This window comes from Anopheles maculipalpis, chromosome 2RL (genome assembly GCF_943734695.1).
Source record: "Anopheles maculipalpis chromosome 2RL, idAnoMacuDA_375_x, whole genome shotgun sequence".
Taxonomy (NCBI): domain Eukaryota; kingdom Metazoa; phylum Arthropoda; class Insecta; order Diptera; family Culicidae; genus Anopheles; species Anopheles maculipalpis.
Window position 1 is genome coordinate 53,011,653 of NC_064871.1, and position 20,035 is coordinate 53,031,687.

Consider the following 20,035-nt stretch of genomic DNA (forward strand, 5'->3'; position numbering starts at 1 on the left):
AGATCATGTTAGAGGCATAATCTACTCAAGATCATCCCGCCTGATTACGTCCGATCGTTTGTAAATGGCGGAGGAAAGCGAGTTAGTATGAAAGAGAGAGAGAGAGAGAGAGAGAGAGAGAGAGAGAGCACGCAATAGAGAGTGGGAAAATGAGTGAAAACTGGATGGATTAAGGTAATCGCAAGATAGCAATCAGTAAGCGCGACCGGAACTGTTGGTATTGGGAAGCACAAGCAAAGGTGCATTTAATAGATGCACTTTTGTTGCAACTGGCCAACACTACTTAAGGCGAGAACTCACGTGAATGGCTGTCTTCCGGAAACATGCAGCATTCGTATTGAAACGGTCAACCACAAAACGGTGGCACAAACGAATGTGATGTCTTCAATGGTTAGTGTCAAATTTTGGTGCTTTTTCCGCATGATGATTACGTTGAAATACAACAAGCTTGAGTGGAAGTTTTAATTCGTTTGGTGATACATTAGTGTACAAATTAGCACAAATGTGTGTTTCAAACATACTGGCTAAGGAGGTTGGCACCGTTCCACGGACAGTCACGAACACTAGACCGTTGGTATACCGTAAAGGATATCGTACCATTTTCCATTGTCTTGGGACAATCAATAATCGTTGGACGTTTTTAAAGCCTCCAGAATTTGTGGAAATATGAGCCATATGGTTTATTGCTGCCAGTGTTGGTAAGCACACAGAATGCTGGATTCGCCTATTAGGCTTAAGCAATAATACCGTAGAGTTGGAATTATTTCCAACGAGAACCCACTGCTGCCTGCAGTATGGGAATGTAAGTCAAATTTGCTTTTGGCACACACTCTCACGTTTTGTGCTCTTGTGGGATGAAATTTGTGTATGATTTAGAAAAAAACTATTCGCTCCACTGGCAAGGGAATGTATCGTAGGAACTAAAGCACTTAATGAATGCTGTACTTCACAGTATGTACTTAATCCTGTAGGAAACGAATGAATTATTTTTGCCGAATGGCACAACAAAAATTAAGCATTCTGCCTCAGAAAACGTTGCTTAACTTTACCATCGTTTTGGTTCTCATTAAAGCGTCCTTGACATCATCAGCGGGCTAACGGACACAGCAGCAGCCACCGATGACTGGCGTTATCAACGTTTAAAGAACATGGTGGACACTCGAGTGAACTAGTGTACCATCAGTTTTATTTTGTTGTCTTTTTGCATCCGCTTCATGGTTAGCATAAACCGGCATCGTCAGCATCCCCGACAGTTTTGTACTGAGCATCTCGAGCATCATCAACAACTTTCTATTGATCGATGAAGTGTAAGTACTGAGTGTATGAATTAATTTAAATAATGTAAAATTTTCGCTCAATAGTAGCATAGTTGAACTCTGTTTTTCCTAAGCAGTAATCGATGTTTTGCCACCCGTAAAATGATCTTTCGTTCCATATTGCCTTCTGTGGAAAAAGGAATAAAAGGAACGCACATGACCGTATTAAAAGTGAGATAGATCACCTAGTACTAGTAGCCTTATAGGTGTTTATAGAAATCGTAAACAACTTCCAAGTGTGCGGAACGACAACGGCAGGTCCCGGTTCTGGTTTGGAAGGCCCAGTGATACGGTTAAAAATTTTATTACGCGCGGCAATTGTTATTCGCATAGATAACAGTGAGGCGATGGGTAAGATTGGCGGATCCACCCAACCCAACAACGGAACAGTCTTATCACAACTGAAGCAATCGTTTGTTATCTTTTTCATTTATTTCACCTCATAAGTGCTGTACTGCAGCAGTGTACCCGTAAAGAATGGGAAAAAATTGAACGGAAAACGCGTGATAGAGGATTGATTTAGCGATAGGCGTGTCTGCGTTTTATTTTTACAATTTACTGTTGACTGTGATTGAATTTCGATGCTGATATTTAAAAAAAACTCTTCCATTCCGCAGCTAAAGTACAGACGAGCTTTAGACAGAATGCGTCATCGATTGGGCGATGGGGAAGATCGGCAACGAACCCGGTAACCATACCCGGCAGTACGGCCAGCGGTACGGCTGAGGGGTACAGCTACACGCTGACCGGTAGTCCTAGTCCTCCACACAGTCCTCCCATCAATATGCCACCACCAATACCGCCTCGACCTGTGATACGACAGTCCAGCTTTACCAAGATAGGGTACATGATCAATACGGCAGTGAACGGAACTAAAAAGCAATTCAGCAGCGGCAGTAGCAGCAACAGCAGCAGTAGTAACAGTGGTGAGTAATGCCATTCCAACATACGTGTCGATTTACTACGTTAATTTCATTAGGGTTTTTTTAATTTTTTTTTTCAAAAGTTTACTTCTTTATCTAAAATCTCGCTTCTTTCTGTTGAAACTGAATATTTCAACTACGAAAATGCTTACTTTTTGTCAGTTAAAAATGAGAAAGAGTGACTTAAAAGATATTTGTTGCGTCTATTTATATTGAAAAGTTAACTAAAATATGCCAAACTTCTGTCTAAATTTTCTTCAATAATGCTTAGCAGTTTAACTTGAATTTCCTATGTTGTGAAGAAAGTATTTAATTACAGAAATTGTGAGCAAGCTCCTCAAATACGGGTTATTGTGTCTTAATAAATTCTTATAGCCTCAACGCTCTTCTAGGTCACGCCGGCCATGTAATGGCTTATTAGAATTGTTTGTACCACGTAGATGGATAATCTGTTCTCAGTTCGGATGGGATTTAAACCCCGGTCCCGCCGTGTGAAGGCTGGCGTCTTTGTTGCTTTACAACCGGGCGGCCTCCGTTTAAATACTATATTTGTAAAATTCACGAAATGTTTTTTCAAATTTAAAACTGTTTCAGGTCCTTACCTAAACCAATTTCGAAGATTTAATCTTGCAAGTCGCGGGATATGTTCAAGTAGATTTTGTTTGACAGTGATACATGTAGAAAAAGTGGTAAAAAGTGAAGCAAATAAGTTTCTTGAGTCACAATTTGCATTACGGCAAAGCTGGAACGATGTTTGATAATTGTGATGAGTCGGATGTTTACACCACAGCAAATAAATTTAGCATAGCAGTACAAATATTCTTTCTTTCAGCCAAAAAGACGTTTTACGCACTTTTTTTTTTAATAAAACAGAAAAAAGTCATCTCAAAAACTAAAATAAGGCTATAACATCGTAAATACCAGTCGAGCGATGAGCGATAATAATGCTAATTTAACACCTTTTTTCAATGAAAAGTTCAATCCCTCATAGGAAGCTCCAAGTAAACCCTATTTTGAACTCAGTCTTGCTCGGGAATTAACTGTCGTTTTGAATTTTTCGCCATCAATTTCGCATTCCATCTGACGCCTAGCATATGCCATTGGGTTGCCGAGCCCTGGCCCTATTTCGCTAGCTGGGTACGCGCAACTTTTGACAGCTGCACTTGGCATTCGCTTCTTCCTATTTTCATCGTGTTTGTTGGAGCTTGGCTGGTTGGTGCCGTGTATTCGCATTTTCTCTCTCGCGACATTTTATGTAGTTTCAAACCATTTACGCAAATACAACGAAACGCATCGAAAGTGGTTCGTGTCACGAGTTTTCAGTTTTGCACGAGAAAAACCGTGCAGTTGGGTCGGTAATATCGCAGGTTGTTCGTTGTGCTCTTCGTACCTCTTCCAGGCTCAACCATTCTAGCAGCTGAGCCTGTGTGTGCGCGCGCGTATATGTGTGTGTGTGCGTATATGACAGTGTGCAATGGTGGCCGCCGTGCAAACTTCTTGCAAGAAGAAGAACGCAGTTGAGAGTTTGGTCGGGGTTTTTTTTTCTTCAGTGCGAATATCACGCATCCGAATGACATGCGATGTGCGCTAATCCTTGTGCTGCCGTGTTTTGTGTGAGAAGAGGCTAGGAGGTTTTTTTTTTGCTTCACGCCAAAAGCACATCATCATTAATTTGTAGCCCACGGTTTGCACGACGGCGGCAAGAAGCAGTGATCGATTTTGGCAAATACCGCATTGGTAATGAAAAGCCTTTGCGACGTTTGTCACTGTGTATCATCATTCGCAGCGCTTGCTAGTCTGTGGTGTGCTGCTGGCCACAGTTTCCAAGTGGTTGTTATTTGCCAAGTGGCGACGGATTCGCGTATCCTGTGAAGCGTTTTCAATCCTAGCTTATCAGACGCTGTCTCATCGGTGGCAGTAGGCGGTGGGAATGGTCGAGATGTGCATTTGGTCCGACACACACACATACACACACAGACACAGGGGAAGATAACCATCGTTTGCTTAGATGATTAGAACGGGCAGAGCGGAGAAAAGTGTGTCTAGTTGTTAGTGTTATTGTTACTTCTCCTATTCTTCTTTACTTTTGCCCGTTTCAAATCGTACGATGCTGTGATCCAATGGATTTCCGTTCCTGGAGATTGTGGTCCATTTTCCCCCTGTTCTGGAAGTGATTTTCACCGAGAAGATAGGTGGGTGGTGGTTCCACTGTACATGATGATGATTATGGTCAGCAAATTTGAACCATACTCGGAAGCGAATCGACCTTGCAACAGGAAGACGGTACAGTGGGTATGGTGGTGTGTAGAAAAGTGAGCTGTCACACTCACCCTAGCTTATCGCCGCGGAGTTATTGTATGCGTGTGTTTGTGTGATTCGCGTAGCTTCTTGGAAGACACATTTGGACAGAGTGTGTGATACGGTGCGGTGTATTTTGCTGGATTTCTTACAGCATGTGGGGTTCATTTATGGGTTATGAATTGTGCAGGATTTTGTGAAAAAGCGTCCGATATATTTTTCTGTCTATATTACAAGTGTCGATATTTGGTGATGTTCTAACCCGCCTGGTGCAATACATGGTAGGGTCCGAAAAAGCCGTACAGAAATGTGTTGAGTGTTGAGATTGAAACTCACCCCTAATACAGCGAGATTTTCATTTCAATTGTTTTTCTTACTTCTCATTGCCATCAGATTACTACTACTGGTTAGGTGTGACCTAGTTGTTCCCGTTTGTATAGAGTTAAAGTGAAGAAAAAAATAAGTGCGCAATATTATTGGAAAGCAACACAACATCAAATCACGGGGTTTCTTTTTACTCTCGTTTGTGGCTACTCTGATCTTGCCGAAGTGTGCAAATTTCAACCGGTGCTCAAAGTGCAAAGATAGGCAACTAATCTGGTTGTTGAAAATCGTTTTCCGAGAAAAAATTAATAAAAGCTAGTGTGGTAAAAAAAGGAAATATCAACAAAGTACGATTCAGCACCAATATCCTTGTGTTTCTGTTGATTGAACCGGAACCGCAGTGACAACAACAGTTCGTTTTTGTATATGAAGTCTCTCCCCGGTAGAGGTTTCGACTGGATTTGACATGGCCGGTGAGTGTATATATTTTAGGATGATTTTATTTTCAATCAGGGCAGCATAAACGATCCCTTTCTTGCGAGTTTTTGGCAAGAGAAAACTTATTAAAGTAAAGAGAACCATCGACCGACTTTTGGTCCTTTGCGTGTGTGACAACAAATGATTCTAACCTCACTTTCAGGATTTTGTTAGCAATGTTCCTACATGTACGTCTGGCTGTCTGTCGGTCTGCCTCTGTGTTGGTTGTGTCTGCTGTGTGATTTCAGCGCATAATACTTTGACGTATTGTAGCAGGTACTCAGCCTTCCAAAAACGAAAGCAGATTCGTCAAAAGATGTTTAGATTGCGCTGCGGCGTTGTGCGATGTAATTTATGAATCTGTCGTCCGTCGTACTGTCCGGTACAACGCGCCTTCCACCGTGATGAAGTACAAGAACGGTGCGGGAACGGCTTAATGTTGCTATCACGAATAGGGGAAGAGTTCGTGAGAGAGTGTGTGAGTGCCAGAAGGGAGGGAAAGCAGCAGCATGTAAGAAAAAGATGCTTGCTTCCACGGTGGTGTGAGTTTCTGCAAAATAAAACCAATAAGAAAACGCGGATTCGCGCGCTGTATCGTCAGTGTGTGCGTGAGATGAAGACGATGTATTGTATAGTGTCGTGTATGTAGAGTTTTTCCTCGCTGTTGGCTACAGTGACGTAGGACAGGGTTCGTCAACACGTGGTCGGTTGTCATGTTGATTGTGGGGAAAGCGAGAAACAAAAAAAAAAAAGAACCTGCCGGCAAAAGCGGTGCATGTGTGTGATTTACGGACGTGTGCGAGCAGCTTATTTTACTATTTTATAATGTTTTTTTTTCATTCACCAAAAACGGCCAGGCAATATTGCTTATTTTACAATCCCTTTTTTTTGAGCATGTATTAAACATTATTTGATGTAACTAGAGATCTCGATAGTTGTGGTAGTGTATAATTCTATTTTTTCTATTTAGCTATGTAAATCATTAATCTTAACAGTTTATTTATTTATTTACTCACATTATAACGATTAATTGTCGTATAGTCTGATTCATTACAGTTTATTGTTATTATTATTCTTCTTCTTGGCTTTACGACCTACTAGATCATGCCGGCCATCTAATGACTTACTAGACTTGCTTATCTTGTTGAATGGTCATTCCTCACTACGGGGGGACGGTCGGGATGGGATTTGAACCCCGGTTCTGCCGTGTGAAGGCATGCGCCATATGCGCTGTTTCAATGTGTCGCCCCCCCCCCCCCCCATTATTACTGTGACTGGACCACTTATCGATTCCCATCCGGACTGCTATTGTTATCCCATGCACAGGCCTGATTATCTAGCTTGTATGGGTAAATTATGTTAAGGATGCCAGAGGTCTCATAAACCATGAAATAGCCGGCATGATCATGTCGTTTAGGCAAGCTAGCCAAAGATGTCAGAAACAGAAGATCAAGAGTTCTCGAGGAGGTCCTGTAGTGTGCCAAAGAAGCACAAAGTGTTCGTATGAGTGAGGTTGAGTTTTGAATTCGTTGATCTTATGTCCTAGTGATTTAATCTTCTGTTTATCATCTTAAGACCTACCTAGTGGATTCCTGTGCCCCAAGCATGTTATGAAACGCTAGGTCGTTGTGAAACGGACTCAGAGAGGTCAAAGAATCTGTCCAATCTTGCGAAACATATCCTGAAAAAGATAAAAATTCTAATACAAAACATGCTTTCCATGTATGACTCAAGACTGACTGTCTGAATTGAAGAGATTTCTTACTAACCTTCTATAAAGTTCGATAAAAATGAATTTTCAACCTCAAATTCTAATCGCAGGCCTTTACAAGCCAATCATTCTACTTTCTAGACGAATTATAATTATACCATTTAAATTGCTTATATAAAACCTAATTAATGGTTAAGGTCTCAGTTGACATCCAACCTGGTAGTGCTTTTTGCAGGGGCAGCCCGGTGGTATAGGCGACAGCGGCACCGGTCTTCAAACGGCAGGACCGGGGATCAAATCCCATCCGGACCCCCGTAGTGAGGACTGACTAACCAACTACGTGGTATCGGCATTCTACTTAGCCATTTCGATGGCCGACATGACCTTTGAGGTCGTTAAACCAAGAAGAAGAAGTACTTTTTGCACAAAGAACTGCACTTGCTACTGCTAGGATAACCATTGAGAGGAATGATTGTATGATGACTCACTTAAATTCCCATTACGTAGGATGGAATGGGATTTTGGTCGATTAAAATCTATACCTTTGTGATCTATGCACATTTAAATAACGTTGTCCTTGGTCTATATGATGGCCTTGTTTTGGAGCTTTGCAAACCTTAACGATAACGCCTCTAACGTAGAGAATGAGGTTGATTTTGTCGCTTTGGCACCAATTCAACTGTTCAATTAAAATATAGCAAGCAAAGTTGTAGACATATTTTGTGAGCACAGAGATTTTTCGTAGGTTGCTAGCTCTAACCCGACCCAATTATGTTCGAATTAAGGCTTAGAACATGTAACAATCATAAGCCAATGTACAAAGTGGGACAACTTCTTTAAGACTTATTTAAACGTGGTATTGAGTTGTTGAAAAAAAAGTTTGTGGCCTTTGGTCACGAAAGGAACGAGTATTTGTTACTCGTTTGATATACGAATGTGACGGGTCGTGTAAATCTATCAGTGCAGAAGCAGAAAAATCGATATAAATGTACAAAACCACCACAACGTTTATGTATGACATTCGGATATTACATCCATTGTCCCCCATTTGTTCATTTTTACTCCTTTGCTCGGTATTTAAAATGAGCTTTATGCACTAAAGCTTTTAACACTGATCCATTGCTTGTCTTTTTCGTAACCGGGCCCTTTTTAAGGTTAAAGTACATTGATGTACCTTGGAAGAGGGGGATAAATCTGCAGTCAAGTATCTGTTCTTCGTAACATAAAACAGTCACCTAATATTACTACAGACAGCAGCAACTACAGGGTGACATTAATTTCCAATCGATGTCACTCCCTTTTTATCCATTAATGCACACAGCAAATTGTCGTCTTCCGTCGTTTGGGAAGGATGTACCCTCGGTTCGAGGTGATAATTTAGTTTGTTGGGAAAGGGTTATCGGCTGGGAAAATATGGCAAAGCGAAGAGATAGGAACAGGAAATTCGTAAAATGTTTTTCGATTTGTTTAGTCGCAACCTTGCTTTGAGGATGCGAGAGAAGATGCTTCCTATGTGGGAAAACTCATGTCTCGAGTCGAATGTGGCTGGAAGTGCTGTGTGCTGCACTTACTTATTTCTAGACCGAATTCCAACCGAACGATAAAGACATTTCGGTTACTCACTTATTGTCAAGTGGACCACAATTTAATCTTGCACGCACAATCGACGAAGCTTGGCTCTTTTTTGGGTAAAATATATTCACTGTTCGATTAGGAAAGCTAAATGAAAAGCCAAAGGAAAAAAAGACCAATTACAATGAATCATAGGGATACGATTGTATATGACTTTCTTCACATATTTAAATATGTTGCAACAGATTTGTTCGATGTTTCAATAAACAATAAAGTAAATAATGGAGTCTACAATGACTGCGGTTTGTTTTTTTTTAAACTATGTGTTGACATTTGGATGCTGAGGCTAGCCATATGAATCAAATAAGAAAAATTAGCCTCCAATGTAAACATGGAAATCTTACAATAATCTGAGGATCTGAGGAATCAAATCCGATTGTATGGTTTACATCGTAAGCTGACGGTTTCGAATTTTATTTTCCCTTTTGCTAAATTTAGCAAAACTACTTTTAAGTATGATCCCAACTATTAGAAAATTACGCCAATCTTACTGGGTTTCTCTGTTGTTAATGTAAGAGTATCGATCATTTCGATAAACATCTCAGCAAGCTGGTAATGTAAGGGCTTCAAATGAAAGGGTAAACAATTTTCTTTCAAAGTAAGGCAAGGCTGGTGTGATTGCTCGGTGGCATACCACTACTTGCAAGGGAAATGTATGGGATTTGACATTTGACGTTCAACCTCATCTGTAAAATCCCATATATTTCCCTTGCAACTAGTGGCATGCCACCGAGCAGTGACACTAGCCTAAAGCTTCCAGATAATACAGGGTTTCTGAGTAGAACTAGACAAGTGCGAGACATTTCTAGACATCGCTCAAGATGAACAACTGGACAGCGGGTAGGTTGAATTGGACAACTGTCGCCGTGTCTCGACATTGGTCAAATTGAACTGGACAAACGCTAGGTTGAAGTGGACGATGGTCAAGTAGAACTGGACAGTCATATTTGAAATGGTGACCTACCCGCTGTCCAGTTCATGTTGAGCGTTGTCTAGAAATGCCTCGCACTTGTCTATTTCTACTCAGAAACCCTGTATAGTAACGGTAGCCTATGATATAGTATTGTACACTGGCTTGCAGCGTTCGGGTAAGTGCGTAGCCGCCTACATGTATAAAGACGCATGTGAAGTGTTTACCAAAAGGATCGACGGTGTTACACTATCAACAAAAAAACCCTGCAATCTCTTCATGGTGCCTAGCATCGATGTTGCAAGATTCTCCTTTTATTGCAGAAACATTTTATTACCATACAGATTACATACAAAATAGGTAAACAAACCTATATTTAATAATAAATAAATAAAACTCCTAACTAAAAAGAGAACAGATAAAAATATCTGTTGGTTATTAAAAAAATTTAACGAGCTAAATTAGGTTATATGAAGTGTATATGTATGCACATACATTAATGCATAATCATTATCTTTACTCTGCTTTAAACTACATAATATAAGCAAAATTGTTAACTTTATCTTCTGTTATCTTTCATCCCACACACGCTCTAGGTAATGGCGAAACATCGTGGTGCTTTTCACAGATAAAGGGTGCCCTGGATGATGATGTTACCGAGGCCGACATCATTTCCTGTGTCGAGTTTAATCACGATGGTGAACTTTTGGCCACCGGTGATAAAGGGGGAAGGGTTGTTATATTTCAGGTAAGAATCTTTTTCATTTAACTTTAGACTGTGTTAAAACTAAAATTTATGGCAAAGTTAACAGAAAAAACTAGTTCACATCAGTGGTAACAACACCATGCAAGACTAAGGATTCGAAAGTACTAGCGATACTTGGTGACAGGCGGCACACTGTTTTTTTTTGTACGTCCGTTTATGCTGTTGGTCTGGGCTGGGGAGTTGGTTAAATTTTATGTAACAAACAAGCTGACATCATGATACCGAACCGGTCATGTTTCCTTTTTCGCTTCCATAATTGTAGTGAGTGAGTAGTGCGTTCAGTGTTTTGATAGAAATTGTCGTGGTTTTTGCCCTCAGGGGGGACTTAACTTGCAGCAGTTGGACGTGTAACCCAGATCGCGCAGATACATACGAAATTTCTTAACGGACTGAATTGTGTATCGCTACGTTGTAGATCACTACGTTCATATTTACCTCGATAGATTAGCAAAAAAATCAGAATCGAAACTGATAGATTATTTAAAGAGAACTAATATATCGCAGCATGTTTCTCCCGACCGTATATTATCAATGACCGGGTAAATCAATAGTTTTTGTTACTTTCATTTAGGGAAGCTTTGAGTTTTAAGTCTCATTTACCTCTAGTCAGGGAGACTGCATTCGGCGAACGTCTACGTTTTGATGTTTGGCACATCGAGGTTTTTGTAATGTGTTATGTTGTACTTGATAATAATAATTTGAAATCTGGTATTCATAGTTATGTCTAGTTAAGCCACTTTCCGGTGGAATTTGTATCTAATAAATAGCTATTATTATTGTGGATGATTAAAATTCAAACTCCTCTTTTATAATTTAAACAAAGTAGTGAACCAGAAAAAAGAAATGCTTCGAAAATTCCCTCCGTCTCATATTGTTCTGCCTGATTCGTGAAAGGTGATCGAAATTACGGCAGTTGAAATGATCTAAGTAGCTCTTAAATTCAATATGAATATATTTGTTTTAATAAAAGCCTGAGCAGCGTAGTAGTTTTTGAACAAATCTCATGGCCTAGTACGACTTCTGAAATATCACTTGCTAAAAGAAGAATCGTTGGAATAATGCTTAGCAGAAACGAAAACAACCCTTTTTTAAATACCTAAAGCGCTGTAATAATGTACTAATGTTTTCCTCTCTTTCCTCTTGTACAGAGAGACCCCTCTTCGAAGGCATCAACACCGCGGCGGGGTGAATACAACGTGTACTCCACCTTTCAATCGCACGAACCAGAGTTCGATTACCTAAAGTCGCTCGAGATCGAGGAGAAGATTAACAAAATCAGATGGCTGAAGCGAAAGAATCAGTCGCATTTTCTGCTTTCGACCAACGACAAAACGATCAAGCTGTGGAAGGTGTCCGAGCGCGATAAGCGCGTCGAAGGATACAATACGCGGGAGGACAATGGTAGCATTCGCGATCCGGCCTCTATCAATGCGCTGCGCGTGCCGTCGATCAAACCGATGGATCTGATGGTGGAAGCGTCCCCGCGTCGTATCTTCGCGAATGCACACACCTACCACATTAACTCGATCTCGGTGAACTCTGATCAGGAAACGTACCTGTCGGCGGACGATCTGCGGATCAACCTGTGGCATCTAGAAATTACGGACCAGAGCTTCAACATCGTCGACATCAAGCCGGCAAATATGGAGGAACTGACGGAGGTGATCACCGCAGCCGAGTTCCATCCGACCGAGTGCAACGTGTTCGTTTACTCGAGCAGCAAGGGTACAATTAGGCTATGTGATATGCGCTCTTCGGCGTTATGCGACCGGCACGCGAAGCTGTTCGAGGAGCCGGAGGATGTGGACACAACGAACAAAAGTTTTTTCCGCGAAATAATCAGCTCGATTAGCGATGTGAAACTGAGCAACTCGGGTCGCTACATGATCTCGCGGGACTATCTGAGTATTAAGGTGTGGGATTTGCACATGGAAACGAGACCTATCGAAACGTATCCGGTAAGTGGAAAATGTGGATCAGGAAGGTTAGGAAAAATTTCAACCGGGCTCACTGTTTTTTAATCGTGTCTCATTCACAGGTTCATGAATACCTCCGCACGAAGCTGTGCTCGCTGTACGAAAATGATTGTATCTTCGACAAGTTCGAATGTTGCTGGAATGGCAACGATTCGGCAATTATGACCGGCAGCTACAACAACTTCTTCCGCATCTTTGATCGCAACACGAACAAGGACGTCACACTGGAAGCATCACGCGACATCATCAAACCGAAGACGGTGTTGAAACCGCGCAAAGTGTGCACCGGCGGTAAGCGGAAAAAGGACGAAATCAGTGTTGACTGTTTGGCCTTCAATAAGCGGATCCTGCACACTGCTTGGCATCCGCTCGAAAACATCATCGCCGTGGCCGCCACCAATAATTTATTCATATTTCAGGATAAGTTTTAGCCAATAGTAATAGTAGTAGTGAGGATAATTATATATTATTCTAATTGTAATGATGATGATTATAATTATTATTATTACTGAGTTACGTTTCCTTGGGCGAAGAGAGGTGGAAGATGGGAGAAACAGAAACAAGTATGAGGAGCGAAAACCGCGCGCAATATAGTCTGGGCATAAACTGTGTAAAGCGAACCGTGTATGCGTGAGTGAAATTAAACATCATTTTCGGAAGATTTAATAATGTACGCGTTAGTAAAGAAAGAGAGAGAGAGAAACAGAGACATGCTTAGAACGGAGCTGAACAGTAGCAAGTGAAACAATCAAATGGCTGGAAGGGATACCCCACACCGGGTGTTTTCATATGGCGAAAAAGTTTACTGAAATAGTAGAAAAGCCATACTTGTTACTGGAACGAGGAAGATTCTTTCACTGGAAGAGCTAGATATTGCGGCCACAAAGCTATAGTATAGGATAGACGATGTATGCGATTGATCCCCGATTGGCTTTACTCACGGCGCTACATTTTGTTGATAAACAAGTGAGGGAATCGAGTTAAAAACAGCTTTACACAGTTCATAGTTTTGCGCGAAAAGATAACTGAAGGTGTGTCTCGTCATACTCTTGAGCCATATATTCGATCAGCTACATTGGTACATTTTTCGGTTTTTGTTTTGCATTTTCATTTGCCAAAAGGCTTTCCTCTCCCTTACACCCTTAAACGCCCTCTATCCGTGGCCTAGTAGTCCCAGGGAATAAGAGCATTAAACAAGAGCAATCCTATCGTTATCAGCCACCCTATACCCCAGAACAATAGAATCCCAAGGAGTGTTGGCTTTAACGGCACGGTGCGGTACTATATACAAAAGAAGAGAAAAAAATTGGAACAATAACTACTAAAACGCCATGCATATGTTTCGACTGCGGGTATAATGAATGTGTGAATGAGCAAAGTGAACGTGAGATTGAGTGAGTGAGTGAATGGTTAAGTGTGTGCAGAAAGTGAGAGAGAGAGAGAGATCAGATTGAAGAAGCACTGCGTGCTTGGAATGCGAAGAGTGAGTATGAGGAAAGAAGTACATCGTTAATTCTAGATTCTAGTGAAATAATCCAGTTGGGCCGATGTTTTTTTTTTGTGGGGGGGTTAAATGTTTCTCTACGCGAAATGAAGAAAAAATGTATAAAAAGAACGATAAGCCCCCCATTTATCCCCTCCCCCCTACTCGTGCGTTTCTGCACTCTTGCGCAAAGATGATAAGCAACTGAATAAGCCTTGCACATAGTGAAGAAAGAGAGAGAGAGAGAGAGAGAGAGAGAGAGAAATTATCAGCAAAAAAGCGATAAACGAGGGAAGTCAAACGATCATTCGAGAAGGATAAAAGCACGATCATAGTCAAAATCAATCCTATTTCTTTCGGCATTTTGTTGAGACATTTTCAATTGTCAAACGTAAATCGTTGACTTACATCGATTATCACGCAAAACTATCTTTATCAAACAAAGAAGAAATCATAAAAGATACGGGCATGATATAAGTATGCATGTAAAAGAATCACAGTCAATCGTGTTACTAATCACAACGCACGTAAAACCCACTGGGGAGGGGGAATTGGACATCGGACAAACTGAAATCAACGCATCAAAACGTTAATTAAGAAAGGCTAAGAGATAATATCGTACTTCGCAGCTCAATGTAATGGTTAGAGAGAAAGAATTACGCAAATTGGCGGTTGAATCAGAATAATGTTGCAAATATTGAAGGAATGGCATGGCGCGTGAATTGTGGAATGAAATTATCCTGCTTCGGTTTGCGCTCATTATCATTTGTATAATGAAACATTTTTGTATAAAGATTCCCAGAAGGTTGACTATTTCCAATTGCATCCTTCTTGAGGCAAGCACATTACAGTGAGATTACAGAACAGCATATTGGTTATTATTTGATATGTTTTGATGGAAGATGATACAGGTTCAGGCAGCTGAAAGATGGGGTAGTGTGCGTACTAGAGCAATTCGTGAAAACGAATATACTAAAAGGGGCAATTGATGTAAAATTTGGGTTAAGGTCATTCGGATAAGACTGAGAATCAATTCGATGAAGACTTGGTAAAATCTCAGAACTCTTGATAGAGACTGACTGACTAGTGGCTCTATAAACTCCCGCCAACAAAAGTGACTCTACAAAGTTTAATAAGACTCAGGAGGCATACGGATGAAACAATGCATCGCTCACTTTTTCGTCCGGTAGTTCTGTACAAAGCACCAGTCCTGGACTATGCTGATGGAGGTTGCCAATGCACTCCTCATTTTCGAATCAAGTATGCCAGCTGACTTGGCCAGCTGATTTTACACCGGTTCAAGGGTGTAGAATTTATTTTTCTAAATTATTATAATTTTGTACACAAAGCTCATCTGATATTGTTGTTTGATAAGCTATCAATCACGAAATAGTTAATCTTCATCAGTAGAATACAAAGCAAACAAATAGAACGAAATGTAGAACTAAATTGTGCGCCGGCATGCCAAGTTTGAACTAGAATTTTATACCAATTGCCCCTGTAATAGAATGCTCGTTTGTGCGCTATCTTCTATCAATTGCCAGACTCTTTGTATATGTCATCCCAGTCTCCGGCAAAGCTTTGTTGTCAGATGCCGCGAGAAGCGATTTATTATGTTTATTATGTTTTGCATTTAATTGGGCAAAGTTGAAGCTTAAAGGAAGAAAATGAAAGTTGTACGACAAAGACACACAACAGTGAATCGAAAACAAATCAACACAAAACAAATAACACTCACCGCACTTACTTACGATGCATTAAAAACTAAAACGCGCGCTAAAGCGGAGAAAGGACAAAATTTAAAAGAAATATTAAGCTAAGAACGGACGAGGGGAGAAGCATAGCATAAATATATATTATGCAATTGTTGTAAAAGAGTTGTGTGTGTGTGTGTGCTAGACCACAGACGCAGAAAATTGGGACACAGCTTCGAGAGAAAGATCGAATAGAGTATGCGATGTTGAACAATTGTAGCCCCACGAGCATTTTTGCCGATCGTGTGTCTCGCATAAGGGTTCCGTTTTAGATTTTATTTTTTTTTTCGGATATTTGGAGATCGTCACTCTGCTGCTGGTAGTAATAATAGAGCAAAAATGAATGTGGCATGCAAACAGCAGGCAAAAACACTCGCCCATGTCAATGGGCAGTCAATGGTGTGCCGAACACATGCAGCATAATACATCATGCTGCAAAATACGTACGCGTGGTTAAATGTAACGGTTTTTTAAAAACAATTCCTTTGCGATAGTTTTTTTTTATATTATTATTCTTTATTATTAAGTTTAACTTTTATCCCACTTACGATGTTGTTGCTGCCTTTGTTCCGACTTGTTTTATAATTAGCTTACGGTTTTGTTCGTTTGCTTGCCTCCCTCCCAGAAGCATTTGTAAAATTCCGCGGTATTCCGTAGATTGCGTGTGTATTTTCGTGGCCGCACTGAATCTGGGATGTAACGAAAACAAACGACAAGCGAGCAAAACACGTCAGCAGGCACACGACGACCATGCACGATCGATTGGTAATATTGATTGAATGGAAAATGCGGGGACAAGAATTGCTTGTAAATGATGATGGTTGGTGGGTGTGGGCATGTGATACTCGTGTTTACTTCGTCTTGTACGATCACAAAAGACTAGAAAAACAAACTAATAGAGAAGAGGGTGGCAGTAAGAAGGGTAGAAAGAAGCACAGTGGAACAAAGAAGACACAAAATATGGGTAGTGACGTACGCAAGAGGTTGTCGAAAACAGCGCGAGGCGAGAAATGCTTCGCAAAAGGCATTATATAGCACAGCAGAAGAAGATGGTGGATAAACGCGGTGGAACAGTAGGAAGAAGAGGAGGAGAAGAGGTTTATGAAATGCACGAATAAACGAAGCAGCAGCGCATAAGCGAAGCAAACAAGAAACAACAAAAATCAAATGAAATAAAAACAATGAAATAAACCACAAAACGAAGCAAAGGCACAACTAAGAAAGAGACGAGGATAATATTGAGAACATGAAACAGTGGTTAAGTGCAATTTCCTTACTAAAAGGATTTTGTAACTAGTATTACTTGAGAATACTGTACTTGTCTTACTGCAAAATTGTCAATTTGTATGTTAAATGACTCTTTGCAGAGTGACTGTAAAGCACAAAAACCGGGAACTCGAAATCCAAGAGCTCTTATTGCGCCAAACGTGATAAAGTCGTATTCTGTAATGAGCAGTTTTCTTACAAACCAGTACGATCAGTTAGAAACTTGTCCAGGAAGCCCAACATTTTACGTTGGAGAATTATCTAGAGTCACAAGAAATCTTCTAGATTAAGAAGAGAAACTTCACAAACACTAGCTACCGATCATCTTCGGTGTGTAAAAAAATGTTGGGTAACTGGTTCGAAGATGTTTAGTGTCTTTGTTTAAATTTAAGGTTCCATTCATACCACACTTTCATATTCATACCACACTTTTCTTTCAGTGAAGAAAAATGATGCATTCGGTACGGCGTATGCGTATGTATTGGGTGTTTCTATATCAATGATTGAGGATTTCATACTCGTTTCGAGATAAAACTGATTGGAGATATATTCAGTATAGCGTTTCGAGATAAAGCGGATCGCTAATGTCTTATGTCTAGGCTATGTAGCATCGTAAAAAAAAGTTAACCTTTGATTCAGAGACTCCTGATAAACAATCAGACACGAAACCATGTTGAGTATGCATAATCCTTGATCTCAAATGAGACATGATTTGAGTACGAATTAATGGCACCATTGTCGAAGAAAATATGTAGGTATAGAAGGACGACGTGGTTTCCCAGCTGAACGTTTTTTTTTTAGATCGAAATGTGGTCCTGCTAACAGAAAGACATCGTCATTAATATTGAAATGATGGGGAACGCAGAGTAAATTTGTTTCGGATTATTCGTAACGAAATTGTTTTAAAGGAGTTCATAATTGTAAATGCTCCCAAAACCATGGCAAATAATGTTTTATCCGTTGATATAATATGCAATACTTTAACTACATTTTTTGCCTTTCGCTGCTTGTTGCAGGCGGGAAGTAAAGAGTAGAAGAAAGCAAATATGATTTGTTTATTCTTGTTATGATGGTTGTGTGTACCAAGGGTTTATTAATAGTAAACAACATGGTTCATAATGTTAAATTGCTAAAATATTTTCGACTAATCTTGTTTTCGATTAATCTAACTACAGCTTATCATTTGGATGTGTTTTTGTACTGACGGTGTACAATCGGAATCCAACCGAGAGGAAACAGACACCCAACAGTCATTGTGTTCTGGAAATGGATGTTTGATTATTTGATGAACTGATGCGCTGATGACCACGGGAACAGCAGCGTAATACCTCTCTAACCTTATCTCTCAGCAAGGTAATGTATGTGTGTCTGAGCAAATTTTAATTCCAACGCCAAGAACGTAGATAGACAACAAACGATGCGCTTTTCAAATGCGCGACAAAAGAGCGATAGAAGCGTTTGTGTGTTTGGCGCGATTGCGCCGTCGGTTATTTTGTAATTTTTATATTTAAACGCCAGGTATCGTACGTTGTCCGCGTTGTTTCACGTGGAGCGATTAACGGCTGTGTGGTGCGTTTTGTCGATCGAGAGACGGTGGTTAAGGTGGGGGATTGTAAGATGGATGCATCACAAAGTAAGCTTCCGGCATTTACCGAGCTGAGTGAAGTGGCATCGATTGGAGTAAGAAATGTTTCTCTTTCCCATTTTGTCCTTTGCCTTACGTTATCTTTTTTTTTTCAGAGCAATGGTTCGATTCTGTTCGCAACGGACGATTGGTTCGCTCCGGCAGAATGGATGCTGAAGGATACCGAGCCAGTGTTTCTTCCGGACGCGTACACACCCTTCGGCAAGTGGATGGATGGATGGGAAACGCGACGCAAGCGTACGCCCGGTCACGATTGGTGTCTAGTGGAGCTTGGTGCTCCAACACAAGTTGCCGGTTTTATGATCGATACGGCTTTTTTCACTGGCAACTATGTGCCACGCATTTCCATTCAGGGCGGAACATTGGACGGCACGATAAAGCGTATGCTGCAATCCTCTATTGCTCGCGATGGTGATGAGAACATGGGCACCGGACGCACTACGGAAGAACTGGGCATGGTGGAACTGATAGGAACGGATCAGTGGGATGTGCTGTTGCCACGAACTGAGCTAAAGCCTGGGTACGAGCAAACTCGCCGACATTATTTTATCGTACCGAGGGGGAAACAATCGCTCGTAGTGAATCACTTACGTGTGAACATGTTTCCGGACGGTGGGATCGCCCGTTTACGTGCGTACGGAACGGTGGTCAGGTTAAACTTAAACGACAGTCTGGCTGCAAGGAAACCGATTGATATGATTGCAATGCTAAATGGGGGCCGTTGTACCGGCTTTTCAAACGCACATTATGGCCATCCAAGGAATTTGATTAAACCCAGCAAACCCACCAATATGGGCGACGGATGGGAGACGGCTCGTCGACTTGATCGACCACCCGTACTGCAGGTCGATGGTGCGGGAATTCTGCAAGTACCCGGAAGTGAGTGGGCTTCCTTTCAACTTGGCGTCCCTGATGGATGCTGGATAGTGTGTGTCTGCATCGATACAATACATTTCAAAGGAAACTTCCCGGACAATGTAAGGGTAGAATATGCCACCAAGGACGAGCGGGATGTGTGGATATCATTGTTGGAAAGGAGAAAATTGGGACCTAATCAAACGCATGAGTTTGGGGCTGCAGATTTGCTACCACAGGAGAAGGCAGCCTCACTAGTACGCATCACGATCGCGCCGGATGGAGGTCTTTCTAGGGTTCGGGTTTTTGGAACAATAACAAAACCTTGACAGAGTGAAGTGGCCTGTGAATATTTTGTTAAAGTAATCTAACAAGTTGTAAAGGATAAAGTATTGATTAAAAGAAAATTATCGTAAACATGTTGAACCATTCAATCTGATAAATGGGATTTTGGTTCGATGTACAGATGTAATAACGTGAATAAATTGTAAAAAAATTGTAGTCCTGATGCATAGATTGCGGTACAAAAAGATGAATTAAAAAATGACACAGTTTTGGCGCTCCTTGTATAAATAATTGTAAAAAAACATTGAGATGAGTGCCACGTGAGCCCACAATTGGTGGATGATTCAGATACTTCTTTGAAACTTTTAATCTACAATAAAGCCGAATTCTAGCAGGAAACCAGCTATTTCTTAT

At 40.9% G+C, this 20,035-nt stretch overlaps 2 protein-coding genes across 3 annotated transcripts; both read left to right on the forward strand.

Annotated features, from left to right (window-relative positions):
- The first annotated feature begins 1,261 nt into the window (after positions 1 to 1,261).
- On the forward strand, positions 1,262 to 12,863 carry LOC126557642 (protein phosphatase PP2A 55 kDa regulatory subunit). Of its 2 annotated transcripts, XM_050213492.1 has the most exons (5): positions 1,262 to 1,307; positions 1,934 to 2,242; positions 10,188 to 10,339; positions 11,506 to 12,315; positions 12,396 to 12,863. In XM_050213492.1, exons 1-5 carry the CDS (start codon positions 1,301 to 1,303, stop codon positions 12,762 to 12,764), a joined length of 1,647 nt encoding a protein of 548 aa, XP_050069449.1. In that variant the 5' UTR covers positions 1,262 to 1,300; the 3' UTR covers positions 12,765 to 12,863. The 2 variants fall into 2 exon arrangements, with proteins under 2 accessions (XP_050069449.1, XP_050069450.1); XM_050213493.1 differs by lacking the exons at positions 1,262 to 1,307; positions 1,934 to 2,242 and adding an exon at positions 5,227 to 5,334.
- A 5,590-nt stretch (positions 12,864 to 18,453) lies between these two features.
- Positions 18,454 to 19,665, forward strand: LOC126567258 (allantoicase-like). Its single transcript, XM_050223489.1, has 2 exons — positions 18,454 to 18,516; positions 18,577 to 19,665. Exons 1-2 carry the CDS (start codon positions 18,454 to 18,456, stop codon positions 19,663 to 19,665), a joined length of 1,152 nt encoding a protein of 383 aa, XP_050079446.1.
- The last annotated feature ends 370 nt before the right edge of the window (positions 19,666 to 20,035 follow it).

Coding starts and splice junctions, on each gene's coding strand:
- LOC126557642 (XM_050213492.1), top strand. Junction 2,243..10,187: donor CAGCAGCAGTAGTAACAGTG/GTGAGTAATGCC, acceptor CACACGCTCTAG/GTAATGGCGAAACATCGTGG. Junction 10,340..11,505: donor GAAGGGTTGTTATATTTCAG/GTAAGAATCTTT, acceptor CCTCTTGTACAG/AGAGACCCCTCTTCGAAGGC.
- LOC126567258 (XM_050223489.1), top strand. CDS start 18,454: ATGGATGCATCACAAAGTAAGCTTCCGGCATTTACCGAGCTGAGTGAA. Junction 18,517..18,576: donor GTGAAGTGGCATCGATTGGA/GTAAGAAATGTT, acceptor TTTTTTTTTCAG/AGCAATGGTTCGATTCTGTT.